General features: G+C 39.4%; 1 protein-coding gene across 3 annotated transcripts in view; it reads right to left on the reverse strand.

Annotated features, from left to right (window-relative positions):
• Window positions 1-16,885, reverse strand: part of LRP1B (LDL receptor related protein 1B) — a 744,879-nt gene that overhangs the window by 176,333 nt on the left and 551,661 nt on the right. For all 3 annotated transcript variants that reach the window (XM_081928170.1, XM_081928171.1, XM_081928169.1), the window contains 3 exons: window positions 10,071-10,151; window positions 8,321-8,488; window positions 2,116-2,298 (listed from right to left, as the gene is read on the reverse strand). In XM_081928170.1, the coding sequence (XP_081784296.1) occupies window positions 2,116-2,298; window positions 8,321-8,488; window positions 10,071-10,151 (432 nt within the window). The remainder of the gene's footprint in view (window positions 1-2,115; window positions 2,299-8,320; window positions 8,489-10,070; window positions 10,152-16,885) is intronic.

Raw genomic sequence — 16,885 nt, forward strand, 5'->3', positions numbered from 1 at the left:
CAATATATATTTTTAACATAAAAGCATTTTAGTGTAATATACACACCTTTGTACACAATTTTCCTGAATATACACATTTTTGTGAGAAAAATTCCCTAATAAAATGCATTTTGGTATATTATTTTCATTAATATATGCAATGTCATGCACACTTTCCCCAAATACACACTTTTTTGTTGGAGAACTGCATCATAAAATTCAGAGAAGTGCATATTTTGAAAGCTAGCTGTGTTTTGCTTCATGTGTTGTTCCAGGAAGTATGAATTCCTCCCCATCCCTACTCAGTGGCAGAAAAGCTCCCCAGATCTGCAAATGAACAGCAGCTGTTGTCTCTAACTAAATTCAAACTTTTATAACTGCCAGCAGGCCCCATAGTGTCTATTTCTAAGATGATGACATTCAACTTTCCCTGCTACATCCCTCTCCTCATTTTTTCCCCTTGTTTGATCCCGCCCCCAATATTCTCAGGTCTCATCCAACATCTCACGATTGTTAATTTTTCAAAGTTGTTCGTATTTCCTCCTCTGATCTCTTCAAGTCTGTTGCTTTGTTGGCCCAACATGAGGTTTTTATTTAATTGCCCAGTCTAGGCCAACAGAGAGCTAATGGAAGCCACTGATGCCAAGTAAATTGGAAATAACCCAAAGTAAATTGAGTTTGCTTCCATAATAACACACTGCCTCAATTTTGTTTTATAGATATATACACTTTTAGAATAAGTCTACTTCCTTGACTTCTTTTTCACTTTCCCCCTATAATTTATATAAAGATGACAAAATGACATTGGTGACACCATTCTCTCAAAATTTTCAGGCAGGACTTCCGAATGGTATCTGGTCTAACTTTTGACAGGTCTGAACAGATTATTAACAGAGATTGTGGATGGATATTTCCTTCTGGCTCTAAAAACACAAATATCAATTGATTAAACCAGTTGCTGTTACAATTTTTAAGTTCTTTTTTAAAAAACAAACTTACCTTAAAATATGTAAGTTAAAGGTATCATGTTGTATAGCTTATTTTAGACATGTTTTAAGTATTCCTGACATCATATAGCATATATGTAGTACAACCCATTTTAATGTACTTTGCATGTTGTGATATTTTACTTGTATGGTTGTTGATTTAATTTTGTTCAGGTTTGTGACCACATAATAGATATGTTTATACCTCTTTTCACCTTAATGAAAAGAAAATAATCTATAATAGAATATTCTTCCTACACTCTGATAGGCTAGACACTTGCTATTATCTAAAACAAAATGCATATTTGAGCACATTAATCTTTATTGCACTACCTAGGAAAAGGCCTACAATTAAACTTTTATTGTTATGCATGTTTTGATACTTATTTCAATTTGAATGTATTTATGAAAAAAAGGTTTTTTCCCCTAGACATTGTTTTATTCTGTATTATTCTCTAAATAACTGTCCTATAGTAATTCATTCTTTGCTTTTATAGCTGTTACATACACACAGCTTTTACCTGCAAAGCTTTCAATCATTTTGAAATATTTACACTATGCTATATTTCTTATTTAATAGCACTCTTTGCCAATTGCATCTGGAGTGTTTTACATTGAAATAATACAATGAAATAGATAAAACCACATCAAACAAAACTCCAGAAATAATTTTAAATGAGGGAGGTCATTGTAATTTATAAAATAACAGAGCATAATTGTGTGTATATATCAGCATTTCTGCTCATGGGAAGTGACACTCACTGTGCATGAACAAGGTCTACTAAGATAATAAAAAAGAAAATATTTCAAGCATTAATGTAGCTTTTAGTCATGCAGTCCCTGGGAGCTTGTCCCATGGGCCACAGGATAGTATCAGACCTCCCTTCCAAACTTCAGAAAGATTTTGGATCCAGTGTCCCTGCCAACACAGAACCCTCCGTAACCCTGGCAGCTACAATGTTGGTATGGCCAGCAGTTCTCCAGATCTGACTCCAACTTTAAGCGAAAAGCAAATAGCAGCATTAAAGAGAAGCATGACCACTTTTATACTGGCAGAGCCAAAAATTATCTCTTGTTTAATATAAAATTGGTATATTGCTTTCAAATAAACAAATATTACTTTACTCTTAATCAAACAATTTTTTTGTACCTGTGGTCTTGCAGGAAAATTTTGTTTTAGCGTCACATGGGCGTATGGTTCCATTACAGAACTTTTCGTCGCTGCCATCCTCACAGTCTTTTTCTCCATCACAGCGCCATAAGACAGGAATACAGTTTCCATCCGGGTGGCACTGAAATTCTTTCCCATTACATCCTCCAAGAGAGGCTATTTCTAAGATGATAATAAAAATACAAATAGATGATCAAGATGACAAATGTCTCTGTGAGAAACCTGTTCTAACACAGACACTTCACTGGAGATGCTATGCCAAATCTATATCTATCTATCTATATCTATCTATCTATCTATCTATCTATCTATCTATCTATCTATCATCTAATGTACCGTATATCAGCAACTCCTCTCTGATCCTACATATGCTTATGCAGGGCAGCTGAGTACAAGCAAAGAAAGAAGTAGATTCTCCTTCCCACTAGTGCCTGAAATCTGCTCTATACATGATCAATATCAGCAAATTGCATGTCGAGACCCCAAAACCACCCCTCCTCAATGAATGAGACACAAGGACATGGATATTAGGTTAATATTATTGGGAAAAATTTGGTCACAACTTTATTGGTTACAGAATGTGAGTGGTATCGGCTTAGGCATTGGAGTTGACCTGACTATATCTGACTCCTGCCTGTCATGCAGGGAGTCCGGTAAGGGTCAACCACCGATAGGGGGAGCCCCGTCGATGCATACCAACTCAAGCTCCCCCCGGTGTTCCTGTCGGGGTCGTGTCATGGCCCTAGCCCCCTCAGACGAGATCCACACCCCCGGATTCTTTTAACGGAATACACTTAAGCTTAGAGGGGCAGGTGATGGCCACACCTCACCTCCCCCATAATAAGATCAACCAATGCCTAACCACCAAACCTTACAAAGTTGTGATGATTGCTATGAGGTAGGCAAAAACCAAATGGCCCATGCCAATCTGCCAAGTGGAAAAATTCCTACCAGGCCCCTCAATGGTGACCATAGCAAGGCCAATGATGAAACCTGTAATTTAGGAAGGGCGGGCGGAAGTTTGAAGAAGCAGGAGGATTGGCTGGCTGGGTGATGGCATGGCAGGGAGCCTCCGAGTGACATGGGACTCAGTCCCCCATCCCCAGAGGGGAGTTGGTGGCCACCTGGTCCACCACAACTCCTCCCCACTGTTAAGTGGAATGGATTTCCCAATAGTCCACATGTCTCCATTAACTGCAAATAAACACAACTGTAACTGCCCTTTGCTGGATACTGAGGTGAGATGCAAATGGGGGGTTGTGCTACACCCCTCTCATTTCCTAAAGATCTCAGATCTCAGTGGGCTTTTTAAAAAAATTAGTTTCCCTTCAGTGGATTAGAATGAATTGTGAAAGCAATTTTGACTTCCTAGGGTTTTAGTGCCAAAATTCAGTGGAGCAGGACTACATGATTCAACCCATCCTGAAACCACAAGATACATGGATGACACATCCTGAGATACATGGGTGTATAGCTAACCAGTGAGTAATAGAAATATGGCGGGTGGGAGTACTCAAGCACCCTACACTATTCAGAGATCCAATACATTCTGAAGACCAAATAAGCAACTTGAGGCAAGTTGAAGGAACAACTTCTGGCTATATAATTATTATCATTCTTTTCTTAGAATGGGTTTATGTATTCTTCACCCCTCTTCTGTTGTTAACCAGATTGTGTTCTGTGTGGGATTAACAGGAATGAGATGAAACAGGATAGGAGCTGCTGGTCAAGTATTATTTGCTTATACACCATTTATTCTGATTTCACCCCAGTTGTAAGGAGGGAGAGACTAGTAGATTGACAGGACCTTCACCTCCCACTACTCTGAACCATGTCTTATACTTCTGCCACAAAGAAGTGTATTTTAATTAAGTTCATTCTTGCTCCTCCTTCCTCTGTGATAGTCACAATACTATGCTTTCTTTAAACTTGGAGACACCCTTTTCAGTTACTAATTTTCTTTACGCAGTCTATTGATGCTGAAAAGATCAGAAAACTGTTGCACTGATGCAACTTGTTTCTTTATTTTACTCAAAGACTGAAAGAACTTCAAGGCTACCTATGGTTGTTTTACAAAAATGTTTGTACCATAAATTTAGTTTTTGCAAGGTTTGCCAGTGTAATTGCTCCTAGTTCTCTTTGAAGTTTTATACTGCTATTTTGTGATGTTACTTTGAGGTAATTTCAAGCAACCCTTGCTCAAAGTCATCACATCATTGAGTTTCAAAGCAGGGAGAAATCTGTGCTTGTGGCTTCACAGTGAAGTGTCCTTAGCACTACATACATCATATTCCACAACACGGAATTCAAATGTTTATTCATCCCCGACTTTTCAAGCATAAAGAATGTATGCTGCTACCCTGAGAAAAAAGCTAATTATGAGGATATTTGCTGAAATTATAATGATACTGACTAGTTTCTATCATATAATGATATTTGGGTTTTCAGGTATGTAAAACTTAAGTGTGTATGTGTTGCTTATTTCCAAACTTTCCAGCACATAATAATATTCCAGTGACCAGCCATTCATAGTCATGGATTTATGTGGGACTTACAAGTGGTAAACTGCATGCAGAACTGCACTTGGCAAAGACATCCAAGCACATCTTACAGCCTATTTGTAATTAAGTCACTCAATTTTCTCTTAACTCAGCAGTCTCCAACAGCAGCCAACTTTCCTGCTGTTGACAGAATGCCCTGTTTGGAACCTGGTGACACCAATCAAGAACAGTCGCTTTTCTTCTTGGGAAGGCAGCTTCCAAAGCAGCTTGAGTTAGTGGTGCATTATGCAGACTTCCCTGCTGCCTTGCCTTTCCCCTCCTCATAAGTAGAATGACTCAGCTGTCAGAAGGTCAGGTAAGCTCTGTCACTCCACCTCACTACCTGCCAAAGATGCAGAGCCAAGTGTCCTAGTATCTACAAACTCAGACAATTGCTCTCTAGTTTTTTTTCACCAGGAAATCTTCCTTCCTTTGTTTTTCTGAGGTTGCAGCTAGATTTGGATGCCCGAACTCTTCAGTCTTTGTTGTTCTTTGCTTAGGAGTGCCCCCGTTGGCCTCCACTTTGCCCATGGCTTCTCCTTTCATAAATATGTTAAACACTGCACCTTTTCCCTGAACATTTGCCCACTTTCCAAAAGGCATTTACTATTCCTGATCACCTCCTTGAAGCATTAAGTTGCTTGCTTGCTTGTGCCCTCATGTCCCAGTAAATCCTTGTCATGGTCACTGAATGAGAATTTCATTTTGCTTCGGATTTATGATGCTACAGAGGATCCCCACTTTCACTCTTTTGTCACAGGTTTCCAGCAGATCATAAAAGGAGTCAGATTTCAGCACTTTCCCCACCACACCACTTGATACTGAAACATCACTGTGCAAGTATTATTTGATCTGTACTGCATCATTTATCTCACTCCTCACTACTGGGACAAGCCTTCAGTAATTTGTCTTACGATCTGCCTTAAAAAAGAAAAAGTTTATCCAAAAATCCCTCTCCCTTTGTTACTCCTGCTTGGGTATCTCAGGAGACCCCCCCTGCTACCTAGAACAAAGCGCCCAACATTACCCACATAACATAAAAGTTTTATGTTACGTGTAACATAAAAGTTTCTGGGTCAGTTCTGCCAGATGAACATCAGCTTCCCCTTCAGCAGATCAGAGTCAGGGCTACAAAGAGAAATGATTTTCTTAGCACCAGATTAATTTACTCCACTTGTTTAATAAGGGCTTATTCATAGAATGAACATAGGAAGTATGGGAACAATATACCTTTTGAACAGAGCACAGGCAGCTTTTACATTGTTTATGAAGCTTTGCCTAAATGTTGTGGAGCAGAGATGCTTAAAATGAGCGTCTTCTTCAGTTTGACACTATTCATCTACAGTCCACTTGGGGAGGCTGTTTTCCATATCCCAGCAACACCTGAGGTGCAATTGGTAGGGATATTTGAAAATACCTGATCTGTTGTGGCACTCACAATCTGAACTGCCCTGCTATGAGATTTATTTAGCCTTGTCCCTGATGATATTCTATGTCCAGCTGAGAGCAGTCTAATTTCAGTGGATCTTTCACCTGACCATTGATTGCAATGATTGTTCTTGGCACTCATCTTGGGAGAGGGAAAAATCACATGAACCTTCTCAAACACTGAAGTTACAGGACTACACTGACTGGCTCTGGCTGCATGTTTGGCAATCATGTGAAGTGCCCCTATGCACACACTGAGTTATGAGCAAATGACTCCTCCATGCAAGAGAAACTCCTGGACCAATCAGGAACACTACTTTATTATTTTATTTTTATCTTGCTTTTCAGACAATTATTGTCTTCCAATTGCATGCACAATTTTTAAAAAGAATGAGAAGCCCTGCCACAAATTAAGTACTGTGTAAGAAGTCCCGTTGGAGCAGCCCAAAGACCACTTAATCCGGCATTCTGATCTCACAGTGACCAAGAAGATGCCTTGGGGAAGTGCACAAGCAAGGTGGTTTTTGTAAATTAAAAAGAGACAATGAGATACGGAGATCCTGTCTTACAAGCTTAAAGGACAATACACTTCGGGGTCAAATGGGGAGGAGAAACAGAAATGCCCTTCAGATGTTGGCGGGCTCCAGCTCCTGTCAGCCACTATGGCCAACAGACAGCCACTATGGCCAACAGACAGGGTTCATGGGAGTTGTAGTCCAGTAATTTGGGGGATCTGGAGGGCCACAGATTCCCAATCCCTGTTTTAGCAATTCAGAGTGAAATGGAAAGGAGGGAATTTACATTTTTAGTTATTAATAATCAATTAAAATGAAATAAATGGAGTCTACTCAACAGCGCCTCAGGATTTTCTTCAGCCAGCACCTACTTGGGTTTCTAGTCTTTCCCCAGTATGCATTACATCTTTCCTATACTTAAAAGAGCAACATAATTCAGTGCAAACAGAAATGTCTGTATAAAGGGCAAACAGGATTTTATAAAAAGCTGCAAACCAGATTTTAAGTATAGTATTTAAAATCACATTCTCACAGACAGCTTGGCCTCAAGCTAAAATGCAGCCTGTGGGTAAGCTCAATTATTTATAAATAATTCATGTTGCTTTTAATGCTTAAATATTAATTCTTTTGTGCTAAAAGCATCAGGATAAGGGAAATCCATGAGGATAAGTTGTGATTTTTTAAATGAAGATTTTAATTTGTGTATGTATATGCATGTATTTGTCCCTCAAAGCCTGCCTGGTTCTCTAGCACCTCATACACTGAAAGCATAAAGGGGGAGGGAAATGATCCGTGCTTCTGGAGCAGGGCAGTTCAACCTCTCAGACCAAATGGGCTGCAAGAGTTCTTTGACACAGAGCCCGTGGGCCACACAATTAATTAAATTTCTGTATCTTAAATAAGAAGTCATTGCAAAGCATACTTCTCAGAAACATCATTTCTGTCAATGGCCTTGATAGTTTGGCTTGTACAACATTGCTGTTTACCATACACAAATGCAATCCAAGCAGATGAAACCCGAGAGCACAGAATGAAGGAAGTTGTAAATTCACTCCTTCATATGAGCTTGCATTCTTTGAATGGATTTTTACAGATCATCTTAGATAGTAACATAATACAATATCTATTAAAGTATTTATATAGCGCCCTTCAGTCCTGAAAGGGGTCTAAAAGACAGTTAATTACCATAAACATACACCTCAATACAGTGAAAACTGAAAGCACTGGAAATATATAAACAATTACTTTAAAGATAGCAAATAATAATAATAATAATAATAATAATAATAATATGCATTTAGAAATTAGATTACAAACCACTGAAAAATAAAAATGTTTTAGTTGCCACTTAAAAACTACAACTGATCAGAGAGGGGGTCAGCCAATTTTCTCTAGAGAGAGTTATAGCTGCTGTGCTACAACCGAAAAAGCATGGTCATAATGAAAATGCTCCCATCCTTAGCACGTGGTATATTATATTTTGACTTCTTTTCTAATGGAAGTCCAGAACATTTACGAAGATTTGTTAACAATCCTTCAGATGTTCTGAGTTGTGTACATCTCTTATTTTATACATTTATACAGGCTCAATTTTGAAGTTCTTCAATACCAAATACCATATATGCGTTGATTCAGTTTAGCAGTACATTTGCATGCATGTCTACTTGGTGATGGGGGAGAGAAATTATATAAAATGCCAACCTTCCTTGGTGCAATTTGGTTTGTTTTCATCACTGAAGTCTCCACAGTCGTTGTCCCCATCACAAGCCCAATGACCTGGAATGCATCTGCCATTGGAACATCTGAACTGATTGTCAAAGCATGAATGAGCACAGTTCAGTTCATCACTGCCATCCCCACAGTCATCATCTGTAAAAATGTGTAAATATTTTTACTCATGCCTTAAAGTAGTCTTGCGAGCTATAAGCAGAAAATAGAATTTAGGGTGGGTTCTCACTTCAGTTTAACCAGGCTTTAATTCATATTATTTTCTCCTTTTCAAATCAAAGTTCATACACACTCAACAAGCTAATAATTGTATACATTTAAGTGAATAAAAAATCCTCACCTTTAAGGTAAAGGTAAAGGTAAAGGTACCCCTGCCCGTACGGGCCAGTCTTGCCAGACTCTGGGGTTGTGCGCCCATCTCACTCAAGAGGCCAGGGGCCAGCGCTGTCCGAAGACACTTCCGAGTCACGTGGCCAGCGTGACATCGCTGCTCTGGCAAGCCAGAGCTGCACACATGGAAACGCCGTTTACCTTCCCGCTAGAAAGCGGTCCCTATTTATCTACTTGCACCCAAGGGTGCTTTCGAACTGCTAGGTTGGCAGGCGCTGGGACCGAGCAGCGGGAGCGCACCCCGCCGCGGGGATTCGAACCGCCGACCTTTCGATCGGCAAGCCCTAGGCGCTGAGGCTTTAACCCACAGCGCCACCCGCGTCCCTAACCTTTAAACAATGCAACTAATACTACAGATAGTACACATATACATGTGTATGCACTTGACTCACATAACCATTTTCTTTATCATGAGACAAGAATATATGGACTGTGAATGTGTGTGTGTGTGTGTGTGTGTGTGTGTACTGTCATGTAATACATTCCCTATGTGATGGGGGCCATGTGCATTTGATGCCTCCTAACATGTAGAAGATCCTCACTTTAGGAAGTACTGAAAAAAAGCCCAAGTGAATCAGAACAAGAGGCTTATATATAAACCACGACACTTGAACAATCTGAGAAAATTTCCAGAGTAAGGACGTTTCTACCCCTTCCAAATGAAACTCTGCCCTCCATATAGAGAATAATTACTTCTTTACAATGCAGACTTTCAGGGAACTGTCATCGGCTCAGAGGCGGGAAATAGAAGGGCAGTTGTGTTACAGGGAGTCTCCGAAAATCTTGCGAAGCAGTTCCTCTTCTGGCAAGGAGGAAAGCCCCACCTCCAGTGGAGAGGAGGTGCTAGGACCAGAGGATGCTGGTGGGACCCTTAACACCGCTTCTGGCCAAGCCGGACAGGAGGGAAACATGCCCTTGCCATTGCCCATCCTGTGCAGTAGTCTGAGGCACAGAGAGGGGAGGAAACGGTTGGGGGTAATGAAACTCTTATGTTGGGGGAGGTCTAAAAAAAGACCACTCCCGGATTCTGCTAGCAATTGAGCCAGACATAAGCTTCGGGGCTCTTCACTGTAAATAGTTTGCACCAAAATAAAGCCTGTAAAACACAGGTTGGAGTCCTGCCTGGTTGCAACCGCAACCGCACCTGACACAGACAAAGAGAAGGAAGGATAATTTTGTAGTATTGTTTCATTAAATATGATGTTTCAGTAACTATTCAAATAACTGGATGCTCATGTCCTGTAGCAAAATGTGCTCTTGGTACACTAAAGCACTTACCGTATGTTAAAAACATACATATGGTAAAAAAAAAACCTGAATTATTGGTTCTTACCAGCATCACACTGCCACTTGCTACTAATGCATCTTCCATTTTTGCATATAAAATGAGCTAATGGGTCACAAGTAGGGAACTCTGTAAAGAGAAAAGTTTAACATGAAATGACAAAATGAATATACCAGTTTGACTCTTCCTTCACCAACGCAGGGATGGAAAATAAAAGTGTTATTACATTAGTAATTTTGATGACTGATTCACGAGAAAATAATGTATATCTATAAATCTGTGCCACCTTTTAAATGTCTTCTGAAAATGCTTCCATTCTACCAGGCCCACACAGGTAATGAAGAATACATCTTTCCATAATGGTTTATTGATATTTGTTTTTAACATTTTAATATGTTTTTAATTGTATGTTTTATGTATAATTGCTGTAAATTTCTTTTTTCTTTTGATGATATTGTGGTATATAAATATATACCACACTCTTCCCTGAGGTTTCTAGCAACCGGTATTCAGAAGCAAACTGTGTCCAACAGTGGTGATTTAACATAACCATCAGGGTTAGCAGCCTTAGTGTTTGGAACACAGATAAACCTATAAAATAAAACATTTATGGACAGTCCCCACATATTTCATGCCGCCAAAGACATCTGAATGTATTAAACACACTAGGATTATGACCAGCTCTTCTGATAGTCGTATCTGATTTATGTCAGAACATAAATGAAATTAGCTCCCAACTTGTGTATACACCCTGAGAGATGTTTATACAGAAGTCAAAAGTTTGGTATTTTTTTCTCGGAGTCCTTTAAAAAAATTATTTACTGTACTAGCATTTATTTATGGAACTATTGAACATATTTGCTAAAGCATTATTATTCCAGCTGAGAAGATTTCAATGCAAGTTGGAAGCTAGATAGAGACAGGACAAAGGTGAATCAATGTAAGACACTGTATTCACCTTTACTGCATTATACATAGCATATCTTGCTTCTGCAGACAAGGTTGGAATATATTATGGCTAAAGCAGAATCAAGACACAGTGTAAAGCTAGAGAAGCACCCACCCAAAAAGTAAACATACAGTGGTACCTCTGGTTACGTACTTAATTCGTTCTGGAGGTCCGTTCTTAACCTGAAACTGTTCTTAACCTGAAGCACCACTTCAGCTAATGGGTCCTCCTGCTGCCACTGTGCCGCAGGAGCCTGATTTCTGTTCTTATCCTGAAGCAAAGTTCTTAACCTGAAGCACTATTTCTGGGTTAGCAGAGTCTGTAACCTGAAGCGTATGTAACCTGAAGCATATGTAACCCGAGGTACCACTGTATTTTGTTACACTTGCTCTCCTTAACAATTTTATCAAGCAAATTGATAACGCCTAAATCCGAATTGATATGACAGCTTTCTTTATTTCAAACTTGGCTTCAAATGAAAACCAACACAACTGAGAACATTGAGCTGAAAACTACCCTAACAAGAAGACTGTTGCTTGCCTAACAGTTGTGATATAATAATTTGTGCATGCTATAAGAATTGCTGGTGATGTTGATAGAGATCAATGTACCTCTGTTTTCGTTGCCTTGTGCAGCTACTTTCATAGCTTTGAATTTAAATGGCTTAGATTGTAACATTTTGATATTGATGTATATTCTATAAATATCTAAGTGATTTGGATTAACCAGTGAAAGGTTTGTTAACTAAATGAGGATTTTTGTGTGTGAAGGAGATAATGTTGTTCATACATCTAAGGAAAATTTAATTTGAATGTCTATTAGCTTGCACTCTCTTAGAAAAAACAAAACCTTTCAGCATTATTTCTCATACACAACGTGGAGGAGGAGGGGGAGGAAGCTTGTGAGGTCTCAGCTAAAGGCAGTTCTGCTATTACAATACCCAACAGTATGCAGAAGAATATTGCTTTAAATCCTATGCTCCACAGGGCTCAATACAAGGATAGTATGGCAAAATCAGCATCTCAGAAAAGCAGACTATGAAAGTACAGGACAATATGAGCGGTATATCCTTTGTTAACTTAGCTTTAATTGAAAAAGGAAATGCTGAGTGAACAAGTGCTCAGTGTCAATTATTTTTGAAACTCATTGAAGGTCTGTTGAAAAACTCACGCAATATTCTAATGTGTTTATGGTAAGCAGAATTAACACATGGCTCTTTTTCATATTTTCTAATTTAAGATCAAGATACTAAGGATGTCTTGGTCATCCTTCGTATACGGGTGTTAAAGATTAAAAAACTGGTTTCATATTTAGCCAAACTTAAACTAAAAATGCTTGTTTTCGAGAAAGCATCACAGGCAAATTTTTCTCCCCCACCTCACCTATAATATAGCTAACTTTTACATACAACTTGATGTAAAGTTGTGCCTAAGTTGCAGCGGCGGCACATCCCCTTCCCTGCCTTGCTGCTCCCACCACTGCCATACCTGTTGTCACTGCTGCTTCTCCACCTGCCCTGCCACTTCCACAATTTTCGGTGAGAACTTGCATGATTTCAGCTGATACCAGAGGCAGCAGAGAACCTGCAGGTCTGCATTGTGGGGCTTCAGCCATCTTAGTTTGCTTAGATAGCTGAAGCTAGAAAGCAGGAGATGCCTGGTTCAAAACCCGTATCATCCATACATTGAATGGACAACCACAGCAAACCATATTCCCTTGGCCTTGGCCCATCTTATTTAATGTCAACAACAGCACTGGCCTTCTTTGCAGAGTTGTTGTAATGATGAATGTGATAATGTGTGCAGGAACGTCTTGCCGGCTGGGCTGCAGCTGCGGTAATAGCATTCCAGCTGCAGCAATGATGCTGCTATTGGGGAAAGTGAGGCAGTGGCAAGGTCAGGGCTGCACAGATGCCCCAATGGAGCAAATCTGCCACTTCCACTTGAGCATCCATACAGTCCCACTACTGCCTTGCCAGACGGCTATTGTTGTGGTTCCACCCCACTGGACAAGCTGCTACTGGATATATGTGCAGTGCTTTGAATATTCAAAGAACAAAGTGGTAAAGTATAACATAAAAACTAAGGGATACTTGACCTCAAACGATTGCTGTGCCCTGAAAAACTGTTGTTGTGGTGGCTATCATATATAGAATTGTTGTGAAGTCACTAAACATGCACATTTCTCACAGTGGTATGCTCAGATCAAGAATGTTCACACCAGGACATATTCTTCTCAAACATCTACCTTCCTTTAATTTTGTACACAGGAAGCTGCCTCAGACAATTGGTCTTTCTAGCCTGCTCTGTCTGGCAGTGGTTCTCCAGGCTTTTGAAGAGCCGTTCTTCCCTCAGTCTCACCTGGGGATTAAACCTCGGGCCTTTCATACAAAAAGCATGTGCTCAACGATAACTACAGCCCCTCTCTATGTAAGGCCTTTGTGGAGGTTATATTGTTATATCATTCATATATCTTGAAGTGAGGTTTATAGGTATCTTACAGTGGGAGTGAAAATGTGTCTATAGATGTAACAATATTAGGGATAAAAATACACTATTTATTATATGTTCACCCAAGTGAATTTTTCAAATCAAGCATTTTGCAGTACCTGAATAAAGCACCTCAAGATCCTTTGACAGAGTTATTATTAGATATGCATAATATTATTACAATATTATTATTATATATTACTTATACAGCAGTGTCATTTACCACAGCTGCCAATAAATTAATGTGCACACATTTTAATGCATTTTGTTAAAGATTTTAACTTATTTTAATCATCATGCTAACAATTCTAACTTGTATGCACAGTAAACAAAGTGTATATAAAGTTTACTTATGATAAATTTCTATGCATACTGTCAAGGTACCTTTTTAAACAACAACCACCACCACCAAACAAAAAGCCACTAGTTTTACGCCAGCAGCAAAAACAGTCTCTATTGTGTATGTCGTAGAAAAAGGAGAGGACAAAGGAAGAAAGAGAGGACTGAGAAGAAGGAAAGATGACAGACGAGGATTCTAACAAGTTGAGCAGCAGAACAGTGAGTGCATTTATCATAAAAATAAACAAATAAAGTCTTAAATAAAGAGTGAGGGCATGGTGTGGGGGGAAATAGATTGCTGTGATGGTCCAAGAAAGCAGCATTATTTATTTAACCTTTTATTTTTTTATTTTTTTTACCACACTCTTCACCTGTAGAGGTTACCAAAGCTGCTAGCAAATCAATAAAAAAAAACAAGGCAGTCCTCACACCTTTCAGGTTTACAATCTGAAAGTCGTGACATAAAAGGGAAACAGAAATTATAGGAGATAGGATGTAAATCACAAATCAGTTTAGAAGCAACTCAGGGAGAGCAAAGGGAGCTGGACTCACATGAAGTTCCCCACTAACGTGGTAGAGCAGTTCTGTGTGTTTTGTTCAGAAAAAGTCATCCTAGATAGCAGTCCCTCAGGGACAACCTTCCAGGGGTCAAGTGGCAGTGGTGTGTCAGTCCAAAGCCCAAGTGTGTTGAGAAGGTGGGTAATGCTATGGATGTGACTCTTCCCTTCTGCACTGTAGGCTGCATTCTACCCACACAAAGTCCAGAGATTTCTACATGGACACATATCTGTGCATCCCTCTCCAAACAAGCAAGATGAATTATCATAGTCCAAGAACAAATCTCAGCAAGACAAAATGTCTTCATGAGGGCATGGTGCAGGGCCAGTGTAGACTGTGACACAGGGAAAGGGGTGTGGCCTGAGGAGAGGGTGAGCCCAGGGAGAATCCAGAGGGCTGGAATGAGAGGTCTAGAGGGTCATATAGGACCCCAGGCCTCAGGTTCTATGCTCTGTGACACTTACTTCCAGCTCGGTCTTATCCAACTGCTGGGCATAGTGAAGCAGCTACCTCAGGAAGCTGATGTGGAGTGTCATGAAAGAACAGCAAATTGTGAGTTATTTGTTAATATTGAATTACATTTTGTTTCCATGTGACTTCTGTTTTGTCTGAAATGCCAGTATAAGTTGGCAGCCATAGATACTCAACATCTTGGCTATTATTATTATTATTATTATTATTATTATTATTATTATTATACCACACCCATCTGGCTGTGTTTACCCAGCCACTCTGGGAAAGGATGCAGCATTTGCTATAATGTCTCAGGCTGAAACACATCTTGGCCCGGGCTGACTGCAAGGAAATGTACATAATTTTGCAGCCTTGGGGACTCAAACTTGCCAGCAACATACAAAGCCTGTTGAGCTTAATCTATGCTTGATAAGTATATAATTTGCATTCAGAGAAAGGAAGTAATTCAACGTTCGTGAAAAGCTACTTAATTTTGAATAGTAGTATAGCAGCCACAGTAGGGTTTATTGTTGCATCTATATCATCTATATCTATATCTCTATTATCTATGATCTATTTATTATCTATTATCTATTATATCTATTATATCTATTATATCTATTATATCTATTATATCTATTATATCTATTATCTATTATCTATTATCTATTATCTATTATCTATTATCTATTATCTATTATCTATTGTAGAGATCACAGGTTAGCCTCAAAATGCCCAAAAGGTGTTTAGGAGTCAACCAATGCACACCCAGTTGTCTAACTGACAGTGCTGCCTCAGCAAAGGACTTTCAGAGGCATACATAGGAAAGAGCCTATCTCAAGTCTGTCTGGCTTTCTATGGTGACCCATAGAAGAGACTCCTGTGAAGAAGAAGAAGGAGAAGAGTTTGGATTTGATATCCCGCTTTATCACTACTCGAAGGAGTCTCAAAGAGGCTAACATTCTCCTTTCCCTTCCTCCCCCACAACAAACACTCTGTGAGGTGAATGGGGCTGAGAGACTTCAGAGAAGTGTGACTAGCCCAAGGTCACCCAGCAGCTGCATGTGGAGGAGCAGAGACGTGAACCCGGTTCCCCAGATTATGAGACTACCACTCTTAACCACTATAACACACTAGCTCTGTGCAGAACAACAGCACAAGAGCTTATAGTAAAAGTAAATAAAGTCCTTTTTTTTACCATACTCTTCAGCTGTAGAGGTTACCAGAGCTGCTAGCAAATCAATAAAAAAAACCCAAGGCAGTCCCCACAGGGAAACATAGAGCAACTTTAATGTAATTCTAAAAAGACTTACTGCTTGATTTGTATATATATTGGTTTAATTTTTTACTTCCTCTATTAATCCCTGCCCAGGTTTTATCAGTACAAACTAGTGGTTGAAACTATTTACCACACACTATAAATGTGAATGTAAAAAATATTCATATCAAAATAACAAATAATTGCTGCTGTTTCCCATTACTTCATGTGTGCGCAATGCTCTTTTTTTTTTTTTTACTGCTTCTGAGAAGTGCAGTTTGTCAGAATAAAGGTAGGGCTGTTTTTCACATGTTCAAAAGAACTCATCATTTTTCATCGAAAGTGATGGAATAAAGTGCTAATGAAACTTGTAACCTTGCCAGCATAATGAAAGAAAGGAAAAGCGTCCGTTTGATAAAATCATTAGTGATCTTTCTGCAATGACCTCTATGCATAATGTGGAGTTTTTGGGGAGAGAGGGTGCATTTTTGTCTTATTTAATCAGGGGAAGTCATGCTTCAGTATTAAACATTGATCACCAGACATTCATTACTGGACTAATGCCTTTCTGTTTCAAGCTGAAATACTAAGCACTCTGGGGAGCATGTCCCTTTTGACTCATTTCCTTCTGGGTAAACATTATTTATCTGAAGCATCTTTACATTCATAGGATGGCTCTTGAACTCTGTGAACAGAACAGATGATAAGAACCCAGGAAAACCATAAAGGCAAACCTTTATGGCAAACCATAAAGGCAAACCTCACACAGACGTTCACACCCAACATACGTGCCAGCAATGGCACAGCAGCTCCTTCA

The sequence above is a fragment of the Podarcis melisellensis genome, assembly GCF_964234715.1.
Source record: "Podarcis melisellensis genome assembly, chromosome: 1".
Classification (NCBI taxonomy): domain Eukaryota; kingdom Metazoa; phylum Chordata; class Lepidosauria; order Squamata; family Lacertidae; genus Podarcis; species Podarcis melisellensis.